Source organism: Cervus canadensis, chromosome 22 (assembly GCF_019320065.1).
Source record: "Cervus canadensis isolate Bull #8, Minnesota chromosome 22, ASM1932006v1, whole genome shotgun sequence".
NCBI lineage: Eukaryota > Metazoa > Chordata > Mammalia > Artiodactyla > Cervidae > Cervus > Cervus canadensis.
In genome coordinates this window covers 8,586,339-8,612,938 of record NC_057407.1, presented here as the reverse complement: position 1 = coordinate 8,612,938, position 26,600 = coordinate 8,586,339, and the positions used below count along the sequence as shown (strand labels likewise).

The window sequence follows — 26,600 nt, the reverse complement described above, 5'->3', positions numbered from 1 at the left end:
CGCCACCTCTCCACCGCCACCCCCACCTTCCGCGCTCGACTCTCGCGTCTTCGCGGCTCTTGAGCAAGGTCCCCCTAGCCTGGGGCTCGCAGTGGCCCCCAGGGCTCACGCCGCCGGGCGGCCAACCCGCGGCGAGACACCCCCCCACCCCCGAAGCCGGGTCCAATGGCGGCCGGGCGAGGCGGGACTTCCGTCAGGGTAGAGCGAAGGGGGCGGGCGCGCGGGGGGCTCTGGGGGCTCCGAGGGGGGAGTGTGAGCCGCTCGGCTCTCACAGAGGCTTCGCCTCCGGGCTGTGAGAGCGGGACGACCTTCGGGTCGTCTGCTCGCCCGCCCCGCGCCTCCCGCTGCCAGTGAGGTCACAGGGCTCGAATCAGGGCTGAGTCGGGAACGAAATCCATCCCGCTCCTGGCTCCTGGCTGGAGTCCTGGGCTCCCACCCGCCTTCCTCGCAGCCGCTTGTTGCCACGCCTCTTCTATAGTTTCTCCATCTCCTCCACCCCACCCGCCTCAGGTCCTGTTTCTTCAGGGAGATGATGAGAATTTCTGCCTCACGAGATTGTTACGAGGGTGAAATCTACGTGATGGCGCGTTGGAAACGGTACTCCGCTAGGGAAAGGACCAGGGGGCCCTTGCAGGGCGGAGTGCTGCTGGGCGGCTGTGAAGGTCACGCCCCCTCCCTCTCCGCCCTCATTGCTCAGAAGTGAGAGAGGGCCTTAAGTTCTGTGCAGCCGTCCTCGAAGCGAGGCTCCGCCTGTGTGAGTTCAGTGAATTCCAGCTTCAAAAGGCGAGATCTCAGTGGGGGCTAGCTCTGAAGCTGGGTCACCATTTTCAGCTGGAAGGACCTAAAATGTGCTTTTAAGATGTGGCCGTATCGCGTTATTTTTGTCCAAACAGTTAAATTCAACAAGTATTTTCTATTATTTACTTTCTCTCTGCGTTGGACAGAAGGGTGAGGGAGGTGAGCATGGAACATCATTCATTTAAATAATTGTTACCTGTTTTGAGCAGGGCGTGGTGCTGTGAGGTGTGAGGATGATCCGTGCATGAATATTGATAGAAAGCAGTTGATAAGCAGGTATAGAGGATACAAAGATCCTGCCCCCAAGAGGCTTAGGGCCTAGTAGAGAAGATGAAAGTAGGCGTCAGGCAAAAAGAAAGTTATAAATGCTGGGGAGGAAGTATAAAGTATTCCAGGATTAGAGAGAACCACGTGAACAAAGCAGAACACAGAACAAATCCTTAGAATATTCAGTAATTTAATGTGCCCATAGGACTGGATATGTGAGTGATCTTTAGAGGAGATAGAGCAGAAAAAGTAGAGTTAGGAATGCTACACTAGGATTTTTTAAACTTTCTAAAATTTTGTATTGGAGTATGGCCAATTAATAGTGTGATAGTTTCAGGTGAACACCAAAAGGCCTCAGTCATACATATACATGTATCCATTCTCTTACACTAGGATTTTTACTTTATTTTTAATCTATTTTTTGGTAAGACATTTTTACAGTTCTAAGTAGGAGAGTAGAATAACTGTTCTATTTTAGGGACATTATTATGGAAGTGTGAGGATAGAGCCAGCTGGAAAAATATTAGCTAGGATACTAAGTAGATGAGTGTAATGAGGGACTAAACTGTGCTCAGCAGTGAAAAAGACAAGACGAGAGGGTGATTGTAGAGCACCAGACTGGTCTCTGGCCGCAGGAGTGTGGAGGGATCACTTTGAGGTTGTACCCAGTGCCTGGAGGGATTATGTTAATATGATTAAGTTGGAGGTGATAGATTCAGCCTCATTCAGATTGTGCTTGAAGTGGTGTTGAGAATGTTAAATGACAAAGACACGGTGCCTGCTCCAGAGGAAATTCTAGTCTGGAAGAGAGGATGAGAAAAGCATGCAAATAAATCTTAAATCAAAAGCTAGAGGAAGCCCTGCAAGAGGTACAAGTGGAATGTTCTAAGCACTTTTCCTTATTGCACATTTTATGTTTCTAGTTTTTTCGCTGAAGGTTTTTTCCTGTTCTTGAGCCTTGGGACTATTAATGAATGGCTGTATCTGGTGAGGCTGATAAAATGACCCATTTTATATCAAGGTGAGTGCCAGTTAGTGTCTGTCTCCCCCCACCCCATATTTCACCTCTTATGTCCTAGTCACTGCCTAGTCTTTCGCCTTTATCACTGCCTTATTTTCCTTCTCACTGTCCAGTCTCTAGATTTCATTCTTTGCTAACTTCTCTCTCTAGAAACTTCTGCACTTCTTCTGACAGTTTCCTACTTAGCCTTTGCAGCCTTGCTTTGAGCTGTTTGTTGTCCCCTGTATAGTGGCCCTGTTGAGAATAGTGTTTGCTGTGAACGTTGGTGTACAAGTATTGGAACACCTGTTTGTTTTCAGTTGTTTTGGGTGTATGAGAGAACAGAATTGCAACTTGTTTTTGTCTTTGTTTTCGGCCATGCCTCACAAGCTTAAGGGGATGCAGGGATCTCAGTTTCCCTGCTAGGGACTGAACCTGGGCCAGGGCCACGACTGTGAAAGCACCAAATCCTGACCACTAGCCCACCAGGGAACTCCCAACTTTGCTTATGTTTAAAAGACAATTAAAACCATGAAACGCTCTTACCATTCTTCCTTCAAGTATTGGTAAGATTTGTTTCCTCTTTCCATCTGGGTCTCTGCTTAGATGTTCTCAGAGACAGCTTTCCCAGGCCATCTTGTGTATTTATATGTGTATCTTTAGCATTTCCACCTAGAATACAGATCCTTGAGGTCAAGGACTTAATCCTTTGTTCACTACTATTTCCTAAACACATTGCACAGTGCCTGGTACGATTCAGAAATAGATACTGAATAAGTGTTGTTGAACAAGGGAGCGTTGTCACGTGGCAAACTGGTTCTAGTTTAGGGAAACAAGCATTCGTATTTGGGGGACGTTAAATAGTGCTTTTTTTTAAAAGGGTGGTTTGGCAGAATCAGATTTAAGATGTGTGTGCCTTTGACACATTTCAGTTCAAAGCGTGTATCTAAGCATAATCATGTATGTGTGATAAAATCATTGCTACCTTACACTTAATTTGAAAAATCCCCACATCTCTTATTAGGAAATTAAATAAAGTAGAATACATCTGCAATAGTCTGCTTGGACTGTCAGAACAAAATATCAACGACCAGGTGATTTAAACAACAGAAATTTGTTTTCTTGTAGTTCTGGAGTCTATAGGGCCAAGATAAGGTGCCGTTAGAGTTGGTTTTTGATGAGATCTCTATTCCCAGCCTGGAGACAGTGTCCTCAGGCTTCCCAGGTGGCGCAGTGGTAAAGAATCTCCTGCCAAAGTAGTAAACGTGGGGTTGATCCCTGGGCCAAGAAGATCCCCTGGAGGAGGAAATGGCAACTCACTCCAGTATTCTTGCCTGGGAAATTCCGTGGACAGAGGAGCCTGGTGGGCTACAGTCCGTGAGGCTGCAAAGAGTTGAACACAACTGAGCACCTATGCACACAGTGTCCTCACATGGCTTTTCTTCAGTTGCTTGGAGAGAGGTCTCTAGTGTGTCTTCCTCGTATAAAAACACCAGTCCTATCTTACTAGGACCCCAGCATTAGGGCCTCATTTAACCTCAGTTACCTCCCTGAGAGCCCCCAGTCTCTAAACAAAGTCACACTGGGGGTTAAGTGTTCAACTTATAAATTTCAACATATGGACATAATTCAGTCCATAATATCATTAATCAAGGAGGAAGCAGCAATTTAAAAGAATGAATTATATCTAGTGTACAGACATGGAAAATACCCAGGAAATATTGAGTAAAACAAAAAGCAAGTTCTCTACCCAGTATGTTAATGATTCCAAAGTGCATTTTTTATTTTTTATTAATTTTTATTGGAGAATAGTTGATTTATAACATTGTTTCAGTGAATCAATATACATTGAATCACTATAAATATACACATATCTACTCTTTTTTAGATTCTTTTCGCATAGAGGTCATTATAGAGTAGACTTCCCTGTGCTACACAATAGGTTCTTTTTGTATAATAATATTATTTATGTATTTCTATAATTATATATATTTATATATATATAATATAAATATTATATATATTTATATATCTGACAGGACTTAGCGGTAATTTCAAACATACAAAAGTAAAGAGATAGTGACTGTTAGGTTAGGCAATCTGCCATGGACCCTCGGCACCCCTGCAAGTTCTTGTTGGGTATATCAAGAGTGCAAAGCCCTGACTGCTCTTTACCTTGACTGTTTCCCAGGATTGTGTTTTCAGCAAGCTACCTCTACCTTGAGGCAAGAAGTATTGTCTCCCCCATGACAAAGGGCAGACTTAGTTTCCACTTGCTGTAAAAACCCAATCTACCATCCTCAGTATTCCTCTCTGGCAATGGAATCCATTATGTGAGCAGACTACAGTGGTCAACTCTTTGTACTGCACCCAGGGAACTTGGGGCAGAGGTGAGTTTGGGACCTGTTGGAATCCAGCAAGACTCTCTGGCAACTGCTTTTGCTGTGATTAATATCCTTTGTGTCTGACTAAGGAGGCTTGTGTCTTCTGCCAGCTTTGATGAAACTGGTAACAGGGTTGCTACCAGTTTAGCTTCTAAGTAGGTTAAAATTCCAGACCTGTACCTGCCCAGATCCTGACAGTACAGTGAACACCCATGGTCCCCATCTTTCCCACCTAGTTTTAACAGTTATCAACTCAAGGCCAAAACTGTTTCATCTTTAAATCCAAATCATGAAGAAGGAAGTGGCAACCCACTCCATTATTCTTGCCTGGAAAAGTCCATGGACAGAGGAGCCTGGCGGGCTGCAGTCCATGGGTTTACATGACTGAGCATGTGTGCACAAGGGTGGAGGGAGATGGGTTGGTAGCAATAAACTGGTAGAACGGAAAAAAAAAAAAAAATCCAAATCAGCCAGTGTCCACCACCCCAGATTCTTTTAATCAGATTATACCATTTCATCTGTAACAATTCCAGGGTGCATCTTTAGAAGACTAATTTTATTCAGCGTAATAACAAAACCAGTATCATACTTTAGAAAGCTAGTAAATCCTTAATATCATTTTTATCATTCTTAACTGTAGATTCTTTTGGGTAAATTTTAATCTTATCCCTCTCCTTTGTACCAATATTTTAAGTTTGGTACCACTGCAGCATCAAGACATGATTATAGTTTGTTTATAGATTTATTGATTTTCCATGGGTTAATTTTTTGAGCCTCAAAGTGCAGAAATAGGGGAATTTAGGTAATGAAGTATCACATGTTTTGGTATGCAGTAAACACAAAATCAGTTACTTCAAACAGAAGCTCTAGTTAATGTCATTGGCAAAATTGTACAAGTCAGCTATCCCCAACCTTATAAAATATTTATTGATAAAACTGGAAAGAGAATGTACAGCTACCAGGCTGCTTTTTAGCCATCACTGTTAACCATGGTACTGCCTAAGGACCAACGTTTTTTAAAAAAGTGAATGGAACTGACTTCTCGTCAAGATAGTACACACTTTGATGCTACTCCCTCTGCTCCAAACACGTGGTAAAATTAACCAGAAAAGGTTAAAATAACATATCCATATTCAAAAACAAGATAAACAATTTTGTTGACCACGAACACACTGAGGTAATCTTGCCTGGCTATGGATTCAGAAATAGAGGCAGTGTGGAGTTTGTAACTTAGAAAGTAATCAGTTGGAGGAATGTGGCTGTGTGGGGCCTAGATTGCAGCTTGCAATTAGGAATTTAGGTAGGGCTCCTTAAACCTAGTATTGGAAAAAATTTCATCCCATCTGTGCATGAAGACATAGTTTATGAAGTTGAATACTTAGGAAGCAGACACAACACTGAATCCAGACCTAAGTCCAGCTACCCTCTCACTTGGTGACTGGATCTCCTGGCTCCCAAATTTCATGGTGCAAACAGAGTCTGAAATTACTAATGTTAAGACTTGTTTCTATTTGGGGTTCCTGGAGGACTGGATAGAGGTTATCACAAAACCCTCAGGGAAGGAAAGATATTGTGAAATGGGAAACTTTTTCCATTCGTGAAGAGCTTAGAGGTTAAGCTTCCAAAGCATACAAGAAAACCTAGCCAAAAGAAAAATAACCTACAAAATCAGCATCAAGAAATGAATTCATTGTAATTGAAATGAAAATAATGGAGTGAACTGAAAACTTTTAAGTATGTTTGGAATACTCAGAGACATAAAGGAAAGATACTTTTACTGAAAGAAGAAATTATGAAATAAAAGTGATCAGAAATGAAATGGTAAATGTTTAAAGAACCAGTTAGAAATCCTAGAAATTAAAAATAGAGTTACTGAGTAAGCACATCATGAGCAAATACACCAACACTTAGGTTAATAATTACCACCCCTGATTCAGAAGAAGTAAGGTCTTACTCAGGAGGAAGATAAGACAGTGAATAATTTAGGATTTTGTTAGAAATTTTTATTTAGAGTATAAAGGAAATATAAATATAACTACTAAAGAAATAGAAATATAGTTCTCCAAGACAGTCAAAGAAAAATAAAACTATGAATTGAACAGAAGGCAGAATATAAGTAAAGAAAAAGCATGGTAAACAGAAAAATAAACATATACACCAAAACATAGCAATAATCACAATGACTGTTAAAAGATTCAAACTTTCCTGCTTTTTTGGTGTCAGTACTGGCCTTTGGGTCTTTTGAGCGGGACATGCAGTTCTTATATTGAACACTAGAGGGCAGCAGGGGTCACTATTCCTTTCCCCACCATACTCTCTATCGCCTAGTCATGTCCGACTCTTTGTGACCCTATGGACTGTATAGCCTGCCAGGTTCCTCTGTCCATGGTATTTTTTAGGCAAGAATACTGGAGTGGGTTGCCATTTCCTGTTCCAAGGGATCTTCCCGACCCAGGGATCGAACCCTCATCTCCCTGCGTTGGCAGGTGGATTCTTTACCAGTGAGCCACCCGGGAAGCTCTATTCCTTTCCCCAGAGGACTCACTGTAGTACTTTTGTCAAATTCTCACAAAGCAGGAATGTGTTTGTTTTTAGAGCTTATCTTTCATCTAAGACTCATTACCAGATTTTCTAAAAGTTATGGCGCTTAGAATTTCAGCTTACTCAATATAGTTGCCAAGGATATATTTAACTGCCTGGTAGATCTAGGAAGCCAGAGTTTTACAGATGGTACTTCTTCATTGATGGGAATTGGTTAGATATTCTGTGAATATGGCTGCGTAGCTACAGAATGAGATTCAAGCAGAGTATGTGTAGCTAGAGAGCCTTAGTAGGATCTTAGGACAAATAGATTTTTTTTTTTTCTTTTTGTTTTTTTTTGAATTCCATGGACAGAGGAGCCTGGTGGGCTACAGTCCATGGGGTCGCAAAGTCAGACACCACTGAAGCGACTTAGCATGCAGGCATATGTACTTTCCACGTGCTTGCATGTGTGCTAAGTGACTTCAGTGGTGTCTGACTCTCTGCGACCCCATGGACTGTAGCCCACCAGGCTCCTCTGTCCGTGGAATTCTCCAGGCAAGAATACTTGAACAAGACCCAATTTCCCCCACAGTCAGTCTCTCTCATCAGGAAGCTTCCATAAGCCTTTTATCCTTATCAGAGGGCAGACAGAATGAAAACCACAATCACAGAGAACTAATCAAACTGAGCACATGGACCACAGTCTTGTCTAACTCAATGAAACCATGAGCCATGGGTGTAGGGCCACCCAAGATGGAGAGGTCATAATGGAGAGTTCTGACAAAACATGGTCCACTGGAGAAGGCAATGGCAAACCACTTCAGTATTCTTGCCTTGAGAACCTCATCAACAGTATGAAAAGAATACTGGGGTGGGTTGCCATTTCCTCCTGGGGGATCTTCTCAGCCCAGGGATCAAACCCACGTCTCATGTCTCCTGCATTGGCAGGTGTGTTCTTTACCACTAGCACCACCTGGGAAACCCATACTTACCACATATTGGGATCCTTATTTAATCCTCACAACAAATCTATAAATAAGAAATTCATTCATTCAACAATTTTTTGAGTGCCTACTATGTATCAAGTTCTGAGTGTTGGGGATATATGTGAACAAAAGGAATCAAGTTCATTCATGAACAAAAAAGAAAGTCCCTGTTCTCAGGGAGTTTACATTCTGGGAATTGTTATCCCAATTTTATAAAGGAAGGAACTGGGATATAAGGAATTTAAGGCAGTGACTCAGGGTCATACATTTAAGTAGCAGAGCTTATCTGACTGACCCCTTAAACCTCATGCCTCGCTGCCTCCCAGGAAGCCAAGAATTGAAAGATGGAGTCTTTAGGGTCAAGAACTGGAGGTGGTGAGGATCCTCTACAGGGTTTCAGGTGGAGAAATGGCAGAAACAATATGGTGTGATTCCCTTCAGGCCATCTTCCCTCATTCTACTTATAAACAGAAGCCAGGCACTTCAGTCTCCCCACACCCCACCTCGACACTCCCTGGGCAGGGTCATGCCTGGTTTTAATGAATTAAATTCCACACATCCTCAGGATCCCAGCCTCATGCAACCCCTGGAAACCCAATAAACTGGCCCTTTGTCCAACCAAATCTTGTAAACTTGGGTTCCCTCCTAACTCAAATGCTAGAAGTTGAAAGTGGGTGGTAGAGAAAATGATAGTGGTACTGGGTAAGATTACTAGCTATAAACAGTCCTCAACTTTCACCTTAAACTTTTCGGAGTGGTAGTCCAGTGGTCTAGGTTCCAACCTGCAATCCTGGCGAACCAATGCCTCTTACCAGGCTGCTGGTGCCGTCTTTGAACCTAGAAATCAAGGGGACTGAAGTGGGGAGATGGTGCTGGGGAAAATGAAACGAAAGAAGAAGGGCGTGAAAAGAAGGGGGAAATAAGAAAAAGGCAAAACAGAGGAATGGGGGAAGTGAAAGAGGGGGGAGAAAAAGATCGAGCAGACGGGGCTACCCGGAGGGATCTGCTGAAAGTGAGATCGGAGAGTTGGGGGAGTCGGGACCCCGCGCGGGAGGCGGATGCAGGCGAGCGGGAGGTCGAGGGCAACCCCAGCTGTCAGCTCAGGACAAATAGATTTATACAAGACATTATCTTACTGTTGCTGAAGACTATTATGAATCTTTCTGGCTAACAGTTAACCTTGAAAAATCATATGGTTTTTTCACTCTCTGGGTGGTCTCCCAGATAGGATTCTTTTTCTCACCCTTGGCTTTATTTGCTCAAAAGTTTACATTTGCTAAGGATAAGCAGAGGACCAACAGGGATGCTTAGAAGGGAGCACCCTTCTGCTCTGGCCAATTGTCCAATTTTGCCATTTTCATCTTTACTATATTAATTCTAGTGGTAGTGGCTATTAGTCACTTTCTGCAAGTAATACTTAGTTACTCAGACTGAGTTTGAAACCAGTAATTATGTTTAGCTTGTGTTTAAGTAGGCAGTGGCTCATTTTAACTTCATTTAGCTGATGTTGTCACATGAGAACAGAGTAATTTCCTTGTGCTACTAAGACCTTAGTGTATTATTGTGGCCCATGATAGATGTCTAATAACTTCATGGAATCAGTATGGATTGGCTACTGGAGTTGTTTCTTTCCAGAGCGACTAACAAAGGGAAAGAACCTTTGAAGTTGAGCTGTGCAATTCACCTTTGTCCAATGGCTTTTCCAGAACTGAACTATGCTATTTGTTCAAGTTTTACAAGACTTAGTGAATACTCAGAATTTCTACCTTGGGTATGAGTTCTGTGTATGCAGAAAAACAAAAGGAAATTGAATTTTAAAAGTAAAACTTGTGCTGAAATCCTATGGCAGTTTAAAGTATTATTATAACTGGTAGAAGAATTTCTGGCGCAGTAAGTCAGGAGGATGACAGAGCATCTCTAGGACTGGGAAGCAGTAACAATTAGGGAAGGTGTGGAAAGAACATTCTGGTTGCCTCCAGGTCATGAGCTGAGTGGTGGTCTTACAAGGGGTTTACTTTGGTATAATCTGGTGAACCCTACGCTTATGATTTATGTGCATTTTTGTAAGTACATCACACTCCAGTGAAAAAATTTTAAATTGTTGTTTACTGAATTCCATTTTAACCCAAACTACATTCTAAAGGTCTTCAGTGAAGGAATCTTTTCCAAGTCCCTGGGCTTTACCCTGCCTTGTCAACACTTTAGTTCCTTTGGGTTCCAGGAGGCCTCCTGAGCAGTGACTCCTCCCCAGTTTCTTCCAACTAAGACTCACTGGGTGTCTAGAAGTGATGTTACCACTATCTTTCTGAATATAGTCTAGTGTATGTTTTATGTTTCAATGTCACTGTCCTCTGTGTCTTTATTAGAGAATGAGACCAGTAGTGACCTTGAAGTCATAACTCTGGTCAGCACCTTAACAAATTATTAAACCTGGTTTTAACTTTATAAAGATATTATCCTTATTGTTATATCAAAAACTTGTCATAAGGCTTGGACTATAGTGCGAAGTATATCTAAGTATATTTTTTAAATTTTTGAAATAATTTCACTAACAGAAAAATTTAAAGAATAGTGCAAAGAAGTCCTGTATGTCCTTTACGAATTTCCCTTCTTGTTTGTATTTTCTTTTTATTTTTCATGCTTATTTCTGGATATTTCTTTTGATTTTCCACTTTACCCAGCTGTATCTAGTTTGCTATTAAAACTACCCATTGGGGGTCTTCCTGGCAGTTAAGACTCCGTGCTCCCAATGTAGGGGGGGCACAGGTTTGAAGCCTGGTTGGCATGCAGCCAAAAAAACCCAAAAAAGTAAAAGTACACATCAACTTATAATTACAATTATTGTGTTTTTTGACTTTAGTATTCCTACTTGCTTCTTTTCAAATCTGTTAGGCTCTTTTTCGCTTCCCTCGTGGCTCAGATGGTTTAAAAAAAAAATCCTGGATTGAGAAGATCCCCTGGGGAAGGGAATGGCAACCCACTCCATTATTTTTGCCTGGAGAATCCCAAGGAATGAGGAGCCTGGCAGGCTACAGCCCATGGGATCCCAGAGCCGGACATGACTCAGCGACTGACACACACATGCTCTTTTTTTGTTTGATGGTATTAATATCTAGTTCTTTCCTGAAATTTAGAATCTCCTCTTTCCTCTCTTTAAGTTAGATTACTTAATTTTAGTCTGTGTTTGACCATCACATTATCGACAGCCCCCGAAGGACTAAAAAAGTGCCTCTGGTTCTTGACACCTCATGCCAGGCTGCTCTCTTCTTGGAGAGACTTTCCTCCCTTGACTCAGGCTCCAATCAAACATGCCAAGCAGCTCTCCCACGTGAAAACCCTTCTCGCTCCACCTAGGCTATGCTCTCTGCGTTCTGAGCACCCTCCTTGGCACGTGTGGGACCTCACATCCTGTGCTGGGTTGCCCCCCCTGCCCACGGACGCCCTCGTAACTCTTCTTGGACTGTAACCCCCAGAAGGCACACAGGCCCTCAATCATTTCCCGCCAGACTCAACCCACTCTGGGCTGCCATAGCCCCCTTCCCCACGCGAACAGTTGCTCACCTGGTGTGTTAGTCAAGTGTTAGTCGCTCAGTCATGTCTGACTCTTTGCGACCCCATGGACTGTAGCCCGCCAGGCTCCTCTGTCCATTCTGGAGTGGGTTGCCGTTTCCTATTCCAGGGGATCTTCCCAACCCAGGGATCAAACCTGCGTCTCCCACATTGCAGGCAGATTCTTTACCCTCTGAGCCACCAGGGAAGCCCAAAGCTTTTGGAATAAAATTTTCAGGATAGGAAGGGAATGGGAAGGAGAGAAACCTTTAGTTTTTAAAAAAATCTAATCTGAAATTTTTGCATTTAAGTGAAGCCTTTTATTTCTAGTAAGTTTAATGCAATTGCTAATAAATTTTGGGCTGGCCCTGTCATTTAGTTTTCTGTTTTTCATTTGTCCCTATACTCAATTCCAGTATTTTATTGCTTATTATTTTCTAATTCTCACTGTGGATGACATGCAAGTCTCTGCTGGTTCACTAGAAACTAAACATGTATCTTTAATTTGTCAAATATTAATGGTAATCAATATGTTTACATTCCTTCTTAGACCTCTACCATTTCTCCACTTGCAACTTGCCTACCTTTTTTGTTAAGTATTTAAATTCTATCTTTTAAAACCACACAAGACACTCTTCTTTTTAAGAGAGTTATCCAGTAAATATTGAGAGTTACCCACTATTTACAACTTCTTTGCTCTTCATTCCGTTTTTGCAAATCAGGAATCATTTTTCTTCTGTCTGATGTATATCCTTTAGGATTTCTGCAGTTTTACTACAGTGAGCATAAATGAGAATTTCTTTGTATTTACCATGCTTGGGATTTGTTAGGCTTCTTGAATCTATGAATATCTGTTGTCATTTTTACATACTTTCAGTCATTATTTAGCAATTGCCTCTACTCTCTCTCATCCTCTGAGCCTCAACTTACATGTGTATTTGAACACTGTATCTTCTTTCTTACCCTGTCTTTCCCTTGCCTCATACCTCCCATTTTTTTCATCTTTCTAAACTTCAAGACTTATTTCTTCTGACTTAGCTCCCTAGTTCATTGATTCGTTGGTTGTGTCCAGTCTAGTCTTCAACATGTCCAGTGAGCTTTTACTTTCATTTATTATATTTTCTCATTGGCTCTTTTTCAAACCTGTCACTTCTCATAGTTTTCCGATTTCCAGATGAAACTTTCAAACTTACATTTTACTTCTTAAAAATAAGCATAGTGAATCTTAAACTAATAAAGTTTATATGTTAATTGTATCTCAATAAAGCTTAGGGGGAAAAAGAGAAAAAAGTTAGTTTTATGGATTTATATGTAATAAACTTAATATTTGAAGTCACTGTCGATCTGTTCTTTTTTTCCAAATTTTTAATTGTGATAAAATACACATAAAATTTGCCATGTTAACAATTTTTGTAATTTTTAATTTTTTTAACAAGGTTGATTTTGCATCAATGCATTCTTTTTTTAAAAAAAGATTTATCTAATTTCTTTTTTTTTGACTGTGGTGGGTGTTCACTGTTGCACGCAGGCTTTCTCTAGTTGCAGCAAACAGGGGCTACTCTCCAGTTGTGGTGCTTGGGCTTCTCATTGTGGTGGCTTCTCTTGTTGCAAAGCATGGGCTCTAGGCTCATGGGCGTCAGTAGTTGCAGTGCATGGATTCAATAGTTGTGGCACATACGCTTAGTTGCTCCCTGGCCCATGGAATCTTCCGGACCAAGGATTGAACCCATGTCCCCTGCATTGCAAGGCAGATTCTGAATCACTGGACCATCAGGGAAATCCTTAATTTTTATTTTTTAAATTGAGATATAATTGACATATTAATTTCAGGTGTACATGATTCAGTATTTGTATGCATTGCAAAATGATCACAACAATTAATATTCATCATTTACACAATTATAAAATTTTTTTCTTGTTATAAGAACTTTTTAAGAAAATATTTATTTATTATTTATTTCGGCTGCACCAGGTCTTAGTTGCAGCACATAGGATCTTCAGTCTTTGTTGCAGCATGTAAACTCTTAGTTGCAGTATGCAAGATCTTTAGTTGCAGCATGTGGGATCTAGTTCCCTGATCAGAGATTGAACCCCGGCCCCCTACATAGGGAACACAAAGTCTTAGCCACTGGACCACCAAGAAAGTCCCTTGATTTGAGAACTTTTAAAGTCTACTATCACCGACTCAATGGACATGAGTTTGAGTAAACTTTGGGAGTTGGCAATGGACAGGGAAGCCTGGTGTGCTGCAGTCCATGGGGTTGCAAAGAGTTGGACACGACTGAGCAACTGGACTGAAGATCTACTATCTTAGCAACTTTCAAATATGTAATACAGTATTATTAATAGCCACAATGCTGTACATTACATCCCCATAACTTATTTATTTTAAAACTTGAAGTGTGTGCCTTTTGACCGTCTTCATCTATTTCTCCAATCCCCCACCCTCCACCTCTTGCAACTACCTGTCTCTCCTCTGTCTTTAAGCTTGTATTTATTTTTGTTTTTTAGACTCCACACATAAGGGACCATCACGTGGTATCTTTCTCTGTCAGACTTATTTCCCTTAGGCATCTTAACCATTTTTAAGTGTACAGTTCGGTGATATTAATTACATTCATTATGTTATACAGCCATTACCCCATCTGTCTCCATATACCTTTTCATCTTGTAAAATTGAAACTCTGTACTCATTAAACTGTGGAAAATTCTTAAAGAGATGGGAATACCAGACCATCTGACCTGTCTCTTGAGAAACCTGTATGCAGGTCAGGAAGCAGCAGTTAGAACTGGACGTGGACCAACAGACTGGTTCCAAATAGGAAAAGGAGTACGTCAAGGCTGTATATTGTCACCCTGCTTATTTAACTTATATGCAGAGTACATCATGAGAAACGCTGGGCTGGAAGAAGCACAAGCTGGAATCAAGATTGCTGGGAGAAATATCAATAACCTCAGATATGCAGACGACACCACCCTTATGGCAGACAGTGAAGAGGAACTAAAAAGCCTCTTGAGGAAAGTGAAGGAAGAGGGTGAAAAAGTTGGCTTAAAGCTTAACATTCAGAAAACTAAGATCATGGCATCTAGTCCCATCACTTCATGGGAAATAGATGGGGAAACAGTGCAAACAGTGTCAGACTTTATTTTTTGGGGTTCCAAAATCACTATAGACGGTGATTGCAATCATGAAATTAAAAGACGCTTACTCCTTGGAAGGAAAGTTATGACCAACCTGGATAGCATATTTAAAAAGCAGAGACATTACTTTGCCAACAATGGTCCATCTGGTCAAGGCTATGGTTTTTCCAGTAGTCATGTATGGATGTGAGAGTTGGACTGTGAAGAAAGCTGAGCGCTGATAAATTGATGCTTTTGAACTGTGGTGTTGGAGAAGACTCTTGAGAGTCCCTTGGACTGCAAGGAGATCCAACCAGTCCATCCTAAAGGAGATCAGTCCTTGGTGTACATTGGAAGGACTGATGTTGAAGCTGAAACTCCAATATTTTAGCCACCTCATGCAAAGTGTTGACTCATTGGAAAAGACCCTAATGCTGGGAGGGATTGGGGGCAGAAGGAGAAGGGGATGACAGAGGATGAGATGGTTGGATGGCATCACTGACTTGATGGACATGGGTTTGGGTAGACTCCAGGAGTTGGTGATGGACAGGGAGGCCTGGTGTGCTGCGATTCATGGGGTCGCAAAGAGTCAGACACGACTGAGCAACTGAACTGAACTCATTAAACAGTAACTCCCCATTTTCCCTCTCCCTAATCCCCAGCAATGACCATTCTCCTGTCTGTCTTTATGATTTTGACTACTCTAAGTACCTCATATAAGTAGAATCATACATATCTTTTTGTGACTGTTGTGTTTCATTTAGTGTGATATCCTCAAAGTTCATCCCTGTTGCAGCATATATCAGAATCATTTTCCTTTTAAAACTCAACAATATTCCATTGTATGTATCACATTTTTTTTTTTGGCTACTGTGAATCATGCTATTGTGTATGTGGTTGTACAAATATTTCTTTAAGACCTTGCTTTCAATTCTTGTGGGTGTATACATGGAAGTAGTATTGTTGGATCGTATGGTAATTCTGTTCTTAATTTTTTGAGGAATCATCATACTGTTTTCCTGGAGAAGGAAATGGCAACCCACTCCAGTGTTCTTGCCTGGAGAATCCCAGGGACAGGGAAGCCTGGTGGGCTGCAGTCTATGGGGTTGCACAGAGTTGGACACAACTGAAGTGACTTAGGAGCAGCAGCAGCAGCATACTGTTTTCCATAGTGAGTGTAATGCTTTACATTCTCACCAACAGTACACAAGGGTTCCAGTTTCTCCTCATCCTTGTCAATACTTATTATTTTTAATAGTGGCCATCTTAATGGATATGAGGCAATACATCGTTGTATGTTTGATTTTCATTTCTCTAATGTTTAAAGATGTTGAAAATCTTTTCATGTGCTTATTATCCATTTGTATATTTTCCTTGGAGAACTATCTGATCATTTCCTTTGTCAATTTTTGAATTTGTTGTTGAGTTTTAGGAGTCCACTATATATCCTGGATAAAAATCCTTTATCATGCATGCGTGCTAAGTCGCGTCAGTTTTGTTTGTTTCTTTGTGACCCTATGGACTGTAGCCCACCAGGCTCCTCTGTCTATGGGATTTTCCCACTCTACGGGTCACCTTTTTACTCTGTTGATATTCTTTTGATGCAGAATTTTAAAATTTTTCATTAAGTCCAATTTGTCTACTTTTTCTTTTGTTGCTTGTGCCTCTGATGTCACATTCAAGAAATCATTGCCTTTGGTGTCATAAGAAATCATTGTCAAACCCAGTCATGAAGTTTTTACCCTGTGTTTTCTCCTAATAATAGTTTTATTTCTGATACTGAGGCTTTTGATCCATTGTGAATTAATTTTTATATATAGTGTGAGGTAAGGGTCCAACTTCATTCTTTTGCATATAGTTAATCTGGTTTAACCAGTCCCAATTATTGAAAAGATTGCCCTTTCCCCATTGAAAGGTCTCGGCACGCTTATCAAAAGATCACTTGACCGTACATGCAAAGTTTGTTCCTGGGCTTTCTATTCTTTCCATTGATCTATATGTCTGTCTTAGTGCCAGTACTATAATGCTTTGATTAGTTTTGAATTCAGGAAGTTGATTTCTCCAACTTTGCTCGTTTTTTTCAACATTTTTTGGTTTTCTTTTTCTTTTTCATTTTACATTCTATTGATAAAATTGTGGTTTTTGTATTCCTTCAAAAAACATCCCTGGGATTTTAATAGAGCTTGTATTGAATCTATAGATTTCTTTGGGTAGTGCTGATATTTTAAAATTATTAGGTCTTCCATCTATGAACAAGGAATATGTTTCCATTTGTGTTTTAATTTCTCTCAGCAATATTTTATAGTTTTCATTGTATAATTATTTTACCTGCTTGGTTAATTCCTAAGTGTTTTATTGTTTTTGGTTCCATTGGAAATGAAATTGTTGTAATTTCCTTTTTAGATAGCTCGTTATTCATATACAGAAATGCCACTGATTTTTTGTGTGTTGATTTTGCATCCTGCTACCTTGATGAAATCATGTATTAGTCATACAAGATTTTTAAAAATAGAATCTTTAGGGTTTTCTATGTATACAATCATATCACCTGCAAACAGAGATATCTTATTTCTCTCTTAAATTTGGATGCTTTTTCTTTTCCTTGACTAATTGTTCTGACTAGAACTTCCAGTACTATGTTGAATACAAGTGGTAAAAGCAGGCATCTCTACCTTTCTCTTGATCTTAGAGGAAAACGTTCATGCACCATTGAGTATGATATTCACTGTAGGCTTCTCTTACATGGTTTTTATTATATTTAATACTGAGATAGTTTCCTTCTATTCCTAGTTTGTTGAGTGTGTGCATTTTTTTAATATGAAAATGTGTTAAATTATGTCAAATGATTTTTCTGCATCTATAGAGATAATCAGAGAAGGCAATGGCACCCCACTCCAGTACTCTTGCCTGGAAAATCCCATGGACAGAGGAGCCTGGTAGGCTGCAGTCCATGGGGTTGTGAAGAGTTGGACACAACTGAGCAACTTCACTTTCACTTTTCACTTTCATGCATTGAAGGAAATGGCAACCCACTCCAGTGTTCTTGCCTGGAGAATCCCAGGGACAGGGGAGCCTGGTGGGCTGCAGTCTATGGGGTCACACAGAGTCGGACACGACTGCAGCGACTTAGCGGCAGCAGCAGCATAGAGATGACCATGTGTTTTTTCCCCTTTATTTTCTTAATGTGGTGTATTACATTGATTGATTTCTGTATGCTGAACCACCTTGCATTCCAGGAATAAATCTCCCTTAGTGTTTAATCCTTGTAATATACTGCTGAATTTCATTTGCCAGTATTTAGTTTAGGATTTTTTCATCAGTGTTCATAAGTGATATTTATTGTAGTAACCTTATCTGTTTTGGGGATCAAGTTAATGCTGGACTCATAAACCATCTAATAAAATGTTACATAACCTATTCCTCAGAGCTTTTATATTATTTCTCAACTTAAATATTAACACATTTATTTGAATTGAAAAATAAAGTAAAATTTTCTCTGACAAAAACAATTTTTTTCCCAACTGAGTTGACAATAAGACTGACTTTGTTAATTAGGTAATATGACAGACATTTCCCATAAACTACATGAGCTAAATTTGTGGCTCTAAGGTCTAGATGAACATATACCTAATCTTTAGTATACCTAATATACCAATATACCTAATCCTCTAGTAAAATAAAAGCTCGATGAAGCAAGCAATACTGTAATATTCTCAAGCAGATCTGAGTAAGTTGACTTAACGGAGATGCTTCTAAGCTAAAGGTAATATGTATATTAGTCTTTGTCAGGAGTCTTTAACAAAATACAGCGCAGACTCAATCTGGCTTGCCACTGTGCTTAAAAAAATTTCTTTTTCGTGGTAAATATATAATAAAATTTACCATTTTATCCACTTTTGGGTACACAATTCAGTGACATTAAGTACAACCACAGTGTTATACAACCATCACTACCATCCATCTCCTAAAGTTTTTCATCAACCCAAACAAAAACTCTTGTCCACCACCTGTTTTTGTGAATAAATTTTGTTAGAATATAGCCATGCTCACTCATTTATGTATTGCCTATAGCGGCTTTTGTGGTACAGTGGTAGGGCTCAGTAGTTGTCACAGAGAACATATGGCCCGCAAACCTAAAATATTTGTTATCTGACCCTTTATAGAAAATATTTGCTAAACCTGAAAGGTGGCCACCCCCTCACCCATCGCACCTGACGTTCGTTTATGGGGAACCTGGTGCTAAACCATTCATAGACGACCTGCTTCTGGGTTGGGGTTTCATAAGTAGCAGAGCAGCTCCCTCACTGCAGTCTATTGAAAGTCAGCCCTCAATACAAGGGTTTGAAAAGCAAAGAAAATGGAAAAAAATTTTTTTAATTTTTTAAAATTAAAAAAAAAAGAAAATAGTTGCTAAACTGTACTCTTTGATACATCTCATAGAAGGCTTTTTGGTATCCTTCCCAGAAACTGAGAAGGCTAATGAGTCTAACAACAGGCAAACCATTATGTAATTTCCACTTCTTTTCAAAATTCTTTTTTCTTCAAAACTGAAGAAACCTAATCAACTCTTCACTTATTGAGCAATAAAAGTACTTTTTGATAGATCACTGTGTGAATTTAGTGTGTAGCTTGGAGAGCTAGGTGAAAGATCCAGTTCACCACTGAACACTTTAGCATGCATATTTTGAACAAGAGTTCAGTATTTCTTTAGTGTTCTTTTTTTCTGAGGGGAAATTTATAGTAAAATGCACAAATTTTACTCTTCCACAACTGGTGTGCATACATCTGTGTAATGCAAATCTATTTCAAATCAACTTATTATCACCCCCAGGAAATTCCCTCCTGTCCCTCCTTCCCCTGTACTTCCCCAGAGGGAACCCTACTTTGAAGTTTAGCCTCTTCTGGCTGGATGGCATCACTGACTCGATGGGCATGAGTTTGAGTAGACTCCCGGAGCTGGTGATGGACAGGGAGGCCTGGCATGCTGCTATTCATGGGGTCGCAGAGAGTCGGACACGACTGAGCGACTGAACTGAGCTGAACTGAACTGATAACTTCATATATATTGAATCATCCTGTATATATCCTTTCAGGTAAGATTTATTTAACTCTGTATAATATCTGGAGATTCATCCATAATGTTGCATGTACTAAGTTTATTCCATTTAGTTATTAGTTAATTTGTCAAATTGGATCTTGCTGTTTTTCATTATCGAGTTGGAAGGTTTTTTCCCTATTCTCTGAATATGTCTCATCAAAAAGTTTATAATTTGCAAGTGTTTTTTCGCATTCAGTTGGTTTTTTTCATTTTCCTGTCAGTATATTTTGAAGCACCGATTGTAATTTGGATGAAGTCCAATTTATTTTTTCTTTTGTTGTCCATGCATTTTTCTCCAGGCTTTCTTTCTCTATTCTATCATTCACACTACTGTAGTAGCTACTTTCTAATCTATAAATCTGATCATGTCGTTCTGTGTCTTCAAGCTGGTATTCCAGTGCTTACAAGCTATTCAAAATTCACTGCCACCCCAAGTAACATATTTGCTTCCAGTCCATGGGCTTAAGGAGTTTCACCAAGCATGCTTTCACACTTTAAAGCCTTTGTTCCAGTTTTTTTCCTCACGTGTTTGTGATCTCCCTTCCTCCCTGATCATATTCTCTTTTTTTCTTTAAAGGCTGGTCTGAAAAACTCACAAGGAGCTTGTCACTTTCTGTTCTGGGGTCAGAGAGCATTATGTTCAAAACTCCATAATGGCCAATCACACTTCATTAATAATTTAAAACTCTTCTGCCTCCCTATAGATCATTCATTCATTCATCAAATATTTATTGAACATCTGTTGGGTAACAGGCCTTCTCAGCACTGAGGGTACACCTGTGAGCAAGACTAGGCTCTGATGTAATTTATGTGGAAAGTAAGAAAATAAGAAAAATACCAAGTCATGGTGAGTCCTACCCCGACAATGTCAAGCTAGTATGATTGTTCAAGACTGCAAGGTCAGGAAGGATTACTTTTCTGAAGTACTTTTAAGCTATGATTTTGAAAGCGTCAGTTGGTAAAGAATCGCCTGCAATGCAGGAGACCTGGGTCTGATTCCTGGGTCGGGAAGATCCGCTGAAGATGGGATAGGCTACCCACTCCAGTATTCTTGGGCTTCCCTGGTGGCTCAGCTGGTAGAGAATCCACCTGCAATGCGGGAGACCTGGGTTTGATCTCTGGTTTAGGAAGATCCCCTGAAGAAGGGAAAGGCTACCCACTCCAGTATTCTGGCTGGAGAATTCCATGGACTAGGGTCGCAAAGAGTCGGGCACGACTGAGCGACTTTCACTTCACAAGTGACAATCAGAGGGGAAGGGGGGTCCAGGTCGCGGGAATAGCTGTTGCAAGCGGCCCAAGGCAGGAATGAGCTGGTGTATCTGGAGCCATGAGGGCGAGGAAGGTGTGTGAAGCCGAAGGTGGTGGGTCCCAGATGGATGTTTACAAAGGACGACAGGGTCACTACGTGCAGAAGGTCTGAGGGCAAGAGGGGACAGGCGCAGATTCCCACCCGGCGTGTGGGCTCCCCTGCTGGCACGCGACACTCGAAACGCGCTCTCCTCTCGGAACATCTCACACCAGCTCCCTTCTCCCCGGCGGTGGCAGACGGTGACACAGAACCACCGTGCAGCTGTAGACTACATAACGATTCAACGCAGGTACCGGGGAAACAGCCATACGCGCGGAAGCCCAAGCTGTCAGGTGGGGCGGATGAGTAGTTTGCGGTGCAGGCGGAAGAGGCGGGTGGAGGGGCTCGTCCTATGCCCGCCCGGCGCGAGTGCTGCGCATGCGTGTGCGCGTGCCCTCGTCGGTTAGGGCGCCGGTCCCGAGAAGAGGCGGGGCCAGGCTTCCGCGCCGGAAGGAGGTTGGCTGGGCGGGGCCGGGAGGCGGCGGTGGCGGCTGCGCGCGCGGGCGCGCGGGTGCGAACGGGGCACGCCGCGAGGGCCGGGGTGGGCCGGGCGGTGGGGACGACCGACGGCGACGATGGCCGCGGCGGCGGGCGGCGGCGGGCTGGGGACGTCGACCGGCGCTGCGGGCGCAGGAGGCGCGGCGGCGGCCGCGGGCCTTGCGGTTTATCGGCGGAAGGACGGGGGCCCGGCGAGCAAGTTTTGGGAGAGCCCGGAGACGGTGTCCCAGCTGGATTCGGTGCGGGTCTGGCTGGGCAAGCACTACAAGAAGGTGGGTCCGCGCGCCCGTAGGGGCCGGGGAGGCCACGCGACGGGGGCCGGGGGCGGCTGCTGGCCTCGCGGGCCTCGGGCCGCCCCTCCCCCCGCGCGCCACGAGGGACAACAAAGGCAGGCGCCGGGCCCGCCACGCCCCCGCCGCCAGCTCTCGGCGCCCGCGCGCCCGGGGCGCCGCTCCTGGGAGCCCGGGCGAAAGCCCCTGCCCGCGCTTGTGAGGGAGCGGGTCGGGCTCCTTGACCCGGAGGGTGTGACTCTTCCTCTTTGTTAGCCGCTTTAGGTGTGTGAACAGTGGTTATTAAAACTGTCTGAGCCGAGCTGTAAGGGCCGAGGCAAGTTTTGTTTAAGAGATTAGTCTTCAAAGTCCAGTGAGGTAACCAAGGTTTTCTTAAACCTGTAGTTGGTGTGCTAAAGAAGACCGTGGACCGCTGTATTCGGACGTCGGTAACCACAGGTTAATATAATGGATTACAGTGTTCATGGGAACTCACTAATATTAAAAAAACGACGGCTTTTACTTCACTGTTCTCTCTGCTTATGTATAGTGGGAGTGCAGGAGTTAATGTTGACTTGTAGCTAATGTGAGGCCTTCCCTGAGAACCCCGTTCGTGTTAGGTCACCCCACTTTGTATCACCTTTGTTTCCTTCATACCGTTTTTGGGGATTATTTTCATTTACCTGCTTGTCCTGCCGTTGCAGTGTTAGTTGGACTGAGTCATTGGTACTGAAAGTTGTGACTTAGTCCCATGTTTATAACAACTTTTTTAGCTTCCCCTTTATATAACTTATTTAGGAATGACTGAACCCCTTAGAAAGTGTAAGGAAGCCGACTGCCAAAAAAAAAAAGAAATTACTCTCTGTGTCCCAGAATTTCCTGAACACCTTTCACAGTTCTCTACTTCCTCCGTTGTGGACCATCGCCCTGGAGCTAGGACGTTGTTTGGCCTGTTAACTATAGTGTGTCCTGGAACATTTTTGATCCTCATTGCCTGACCCTTAGTAGTTGCTTAGTAAATATTTGTTGAATGAATGAAAAGGTAAACTAGTCTAGAAACCTACTTTAGGTTTCAGGTCTGCAGTGCAGTAAAACTCATCAGCTTTTAGACTTTGTTAGGCATGGGCAGGGGTCTTGGGTTCCTCTGATACTCCACTGTGGTACTTTCAGAAATCACCATTTCTTATCTCAAGTTTTGGGCTTCCCTGGTGGTTCAGATAGTAAAGAGTCCCCGTGCAATGTGGGAGACCTGGGTTTGATCTCTGGGTTGGGAAGATCCCCTGGAGGAGGGCTTGGTAACCAACTCCAGTATTCTTGCCTGGAGAATCCGCATGGATTCTCCATGATAGCATATGGATCCATGATAGCATATCAACTACAGAGGATCCTGGAGGGCTACAGTCCATGGGGTCACAAAGAGTCAGACACGACTGAGCGACTAAGCGCACGACACACACATCAGTTTTTAGAAAGTGAGAGGTGACATATTCTTATTTACAATATATTTTTTGTTGCTTTGACTTTATTCTCCCAGGAATTTTAGAGTCACATTTGAGATTGTAGATTTTCCTCATTTATGTGCAAGTAGACAATATTGTTTTCCCTTGTACATTGGTAAATTGGTCATTTTTTTGTGTGTAAACAATAGCTCTTATGGTGGTAGCTAAGGAAATTGAATATATTTATATTATGAAATTATTGTTTATCACGTGCCCTTCAGGCAATATTTTGGGTCTTAATATACCTTAATGTGTTTTTCCTCCCAGGCTGGATTTTTTTTGTTTTTTTTTTTTTTTAATTTTATTTAGTTAATTTTTTGGTTGCACTGGGTGTTTGTTGTTGCGCGCAGACTTTCTGTCGTTTCAAAGAGTGGGGGCTACTCTTCGTATGGGCTTCTCATTGCAGTGGCTTCTTTTGTTGTGGAGTACAGGCTCTAGGGTGCTCAGGGCTTCAGTAGTTGGCAGCATATGGACTCCAGAGCACAGGCTCAGTTGTTGTGGCATAGGGGCCTAGTTGCCCCGCAGCATGTGGGATCTTCCTGGACTAGGGATCGAACTGATGTCCCAATGTTGCAAGGTGGATTCTTAACCACTAGACCACCAGGGAATCCCAAGGCTGGATTTTTAACCCCAGTTTTATCGAGATAAAATTGACATATAATATTGTATTACTTTATCACTGTAGCTTTAACAAAGAGATACTCAGGAAGAATATTCCTTTGGATAGCAAGGAAGGGAATAGAAAAAAGGAAGTACGGTGATAGTTATTTCTGCCTTTCCAGACGGCATCTCTTTTGGCCCAGTTTTCAGAGGGCAGCTTTAGGGTTGGATAGTCTTTCAGAACTGGGTTTGGGTGGATGAGGAAGTGGCTGTGAGCCTGATTGCAAGATTTGTCCCAGAGGATTGAAGCCAGTAGGCTAATGCTGGCTCCCTGTCCCTGAGGCTTTGAAGACAGAGTTAAAGTTACATTTGACCTCTCAATGTTTCATAAAACTGGAATGTATTTCTTAGTCCTGTTCAGATTCAGAATTGCATATCCTTGGACCTGATAGTCAGAATCCTATCAGCCTCTGAGAGGTGTTGATGTGGTAAAAATATTTACAAGAATGTTCTTTACTTCTTCCATACACACTATCTCTCTCCTTGGTGTACGCATTGATGAGTTTTAACTTTTGTGTTGCATTTGATACTGTATTTTCAAATTAATAAATCTCAGCAAATAAATGAAATAGACATGACATTGATAGTAGCATTTTTATTGATGGGTTTATGTTAATAAATCTCAGCAAATAAATGAAATAGACATGACATTGATAGTAGCATTTTTATTGATGGGTTTATGCAAGCACTATGAGGACAGCTTGAGCATCCCCTTTATCCAGGCATTTAAAACATAATTCGCTTAAATCCTCACAGTGGTCCTGTATGATAGATATTATTTACTTCATTTTCCCCATGAGAGAAACCTGAGACCTCAGGTTTAAGTAACTTCTCTAAGAATTACAGTTAGATGTCACAAATTTGGGATTCAGAGAAGGTCCACCTGGCTCCAGCTCCAACCCTCCCGTTTTTTTTTCTTTTTGCTATTCATAATTCTTCTCTTTAAGAAGCTCACAGTGTTGTGGAAAAGATAGACACTGGCACCTGCCTGTAAAAGCCAGTTGATTTCAAATTAAAAGAGAGTTCCGTTGTATTGTTTTTGTCTTCTGAATGTCCATAGAAGGTGCTCAATAAATCTTTGTTCCATGAATGAACAGATTAACTAGGGTAGAAACCTCTAGAAGCCTATTTATTTTAGTTTTGTTGATACATTTGCCTTAGCATTACAGAAAGGAGAGTAAATACTTGACTGGGATGAGTTTCTACTTGCCAGAGGAGTCTAGAGGAGGTGACCAGTCTAGGGAAGTGGGAACTGCCCAAGGTTGCATTTCCAGTCCACTCCAGCAGTACAGAAGCTGGTTATCTACCTGAGCTGCCTGCCTTGTAGTGTTGGGTGTGTATCGTGTATCCTTAACACTGAGAGGTATGTTTCTGTCCATAGTTGAGGGTGGTTTTCAGATGATAACACCTTGAGGAGGTGAAGTGTATCTGTAAGCCATTCGGTTCCCAGGGAAGTTTCTTCCCAAAGTTTGGCTTACTCCTGAAATTAAAGATTTCAGGATGACTTAAATAAAGATGCTTTAGATTTAACGATGATCATGGAAACAGACTAGATTGCCCAAGGAAGATATTTCCATGCCCTTTACATAAGGTGTTTAACAGGTTAAGACAGTTGTTTTTTTCATATGGGACATCTGCTGTGATAGAATTATTTAGGGATAAGTTAAACTTTTAATATGTTATTAATGTCACAGGGAATATAAAGCAGATTTATTGATACAGCTTTCTAAGCATATATTCCTAACTTTCTTAAAACTTTGAGACTAAAAGATTTTTTGTTGTTGTCTTAAGGAAAACAAGCTGTTGAACTTTTTTTTGATTAAAAATAAAATTTTTATGATTGAAGTTGTCTATATAATCATTAAATTTTCCCCCTTTAAAACACCTTTAATAAGCACCTTTAATAAAGGTGATAAAACACCTTTAATCAGGATTTTTATTATCTTGAAAACTATTAGGATCTTTTTATGTGTAGGTGAGATTTTTGGGAGGAGTGTAACTGTCAACATGGGATAGTAGAATGAGCATTACATTGGGTTGGTAAATGTGAGTTCAGTACTTCTAGCCACTAATTGATGTCATTGAGCAGATCACTTGATTTCCATGTTTTGTTCATTTGTAACTCCTGTAGGCTGTTGTTTTGAATCAAATGAGATAGTCCTTGAAGATAGGATTATATAAATTTGAGATACTAGTGATACTTGAGATACTAGAGATAGTGATATATCTTCTGATCCCTCTGATTGATTAAATAAAATGTTACTCTTTGAAATTTTTAAAAGTTGATTTTAAAATCTTAAAATAGTCATATCCTGCCTTTTGAGAGGGTATGAGTATAGTTTACATAATACGTTAATGTCAAATTTTGAGTTAAAAATGTCATCTTTTACATGTATTTTCATGTTTGATAATTTTTGTGAGTGATTTGAGAAAGTAAACAGTTTAAAAATATTTTATAGTTTAAAAATTGGATTTTAATATACCTAAGGTAATCATTTTGATTGAGCTTTGAACCTGCTGTCTTTATTCTGAAACTGTAGGGTTGTCCACGTGAAATCTTTCTCATTTTGAATGACGGTATGTTAAATGACACATCTGTAG

General features: G+C 41.3%; 1 protein-coding gene and 1 long non-coding RNA gene across 4 annotated transcripts in view; both read left to right on the top strand.

The window, feature by feature from the left end:
- The first annotated feature begins 28 nt into the window (after window positions 1-28).
- Window positions 29-19,653, top strand: LOC122425022. 2 transcript variants are annotated; one of them, XR_006264656.1, is made up of 3 exons: window positions 29-957; window positions 1,989-2,086; window positions 19,499-19,653. It is a non-coding gene; the product is annotated as an uncharacterized LOC122425022 (long non-coding RNA). The 2 variants fall into 2 exon arrangements; XR_006264655.1 differs by lacking the exon at window positions 19,499-19,653 and adding an exon at window positions 17,491-17,541.
- Window positions 19,654-21,539: 1,886 nt separating this feature from the next.
- The window catches only part of SMARCC1 (SWI/SNF related, matrix associated, actin dependent regulator of chromatin subfamily c member 1), a 123,201-nt gene continuing 118,140 nt past the window's right edge, over window positions 21,540-26,600 (top strand). For both annotated transcript variants that reach the window (XM_043443315.1, XM_043443314.1), the window contains exon 1: window positions 21,540-21,843. In XM_043443315.1, coding sequence (XP_043299250.1) covers window positions 21,649-21,843 — 195 coding nt within the window. In that variant the 5' untranslated portion in view covers window positions 21,540-21,648. The remainder of the gene's footprint in view (window positions 21,844-26,600) is intronic.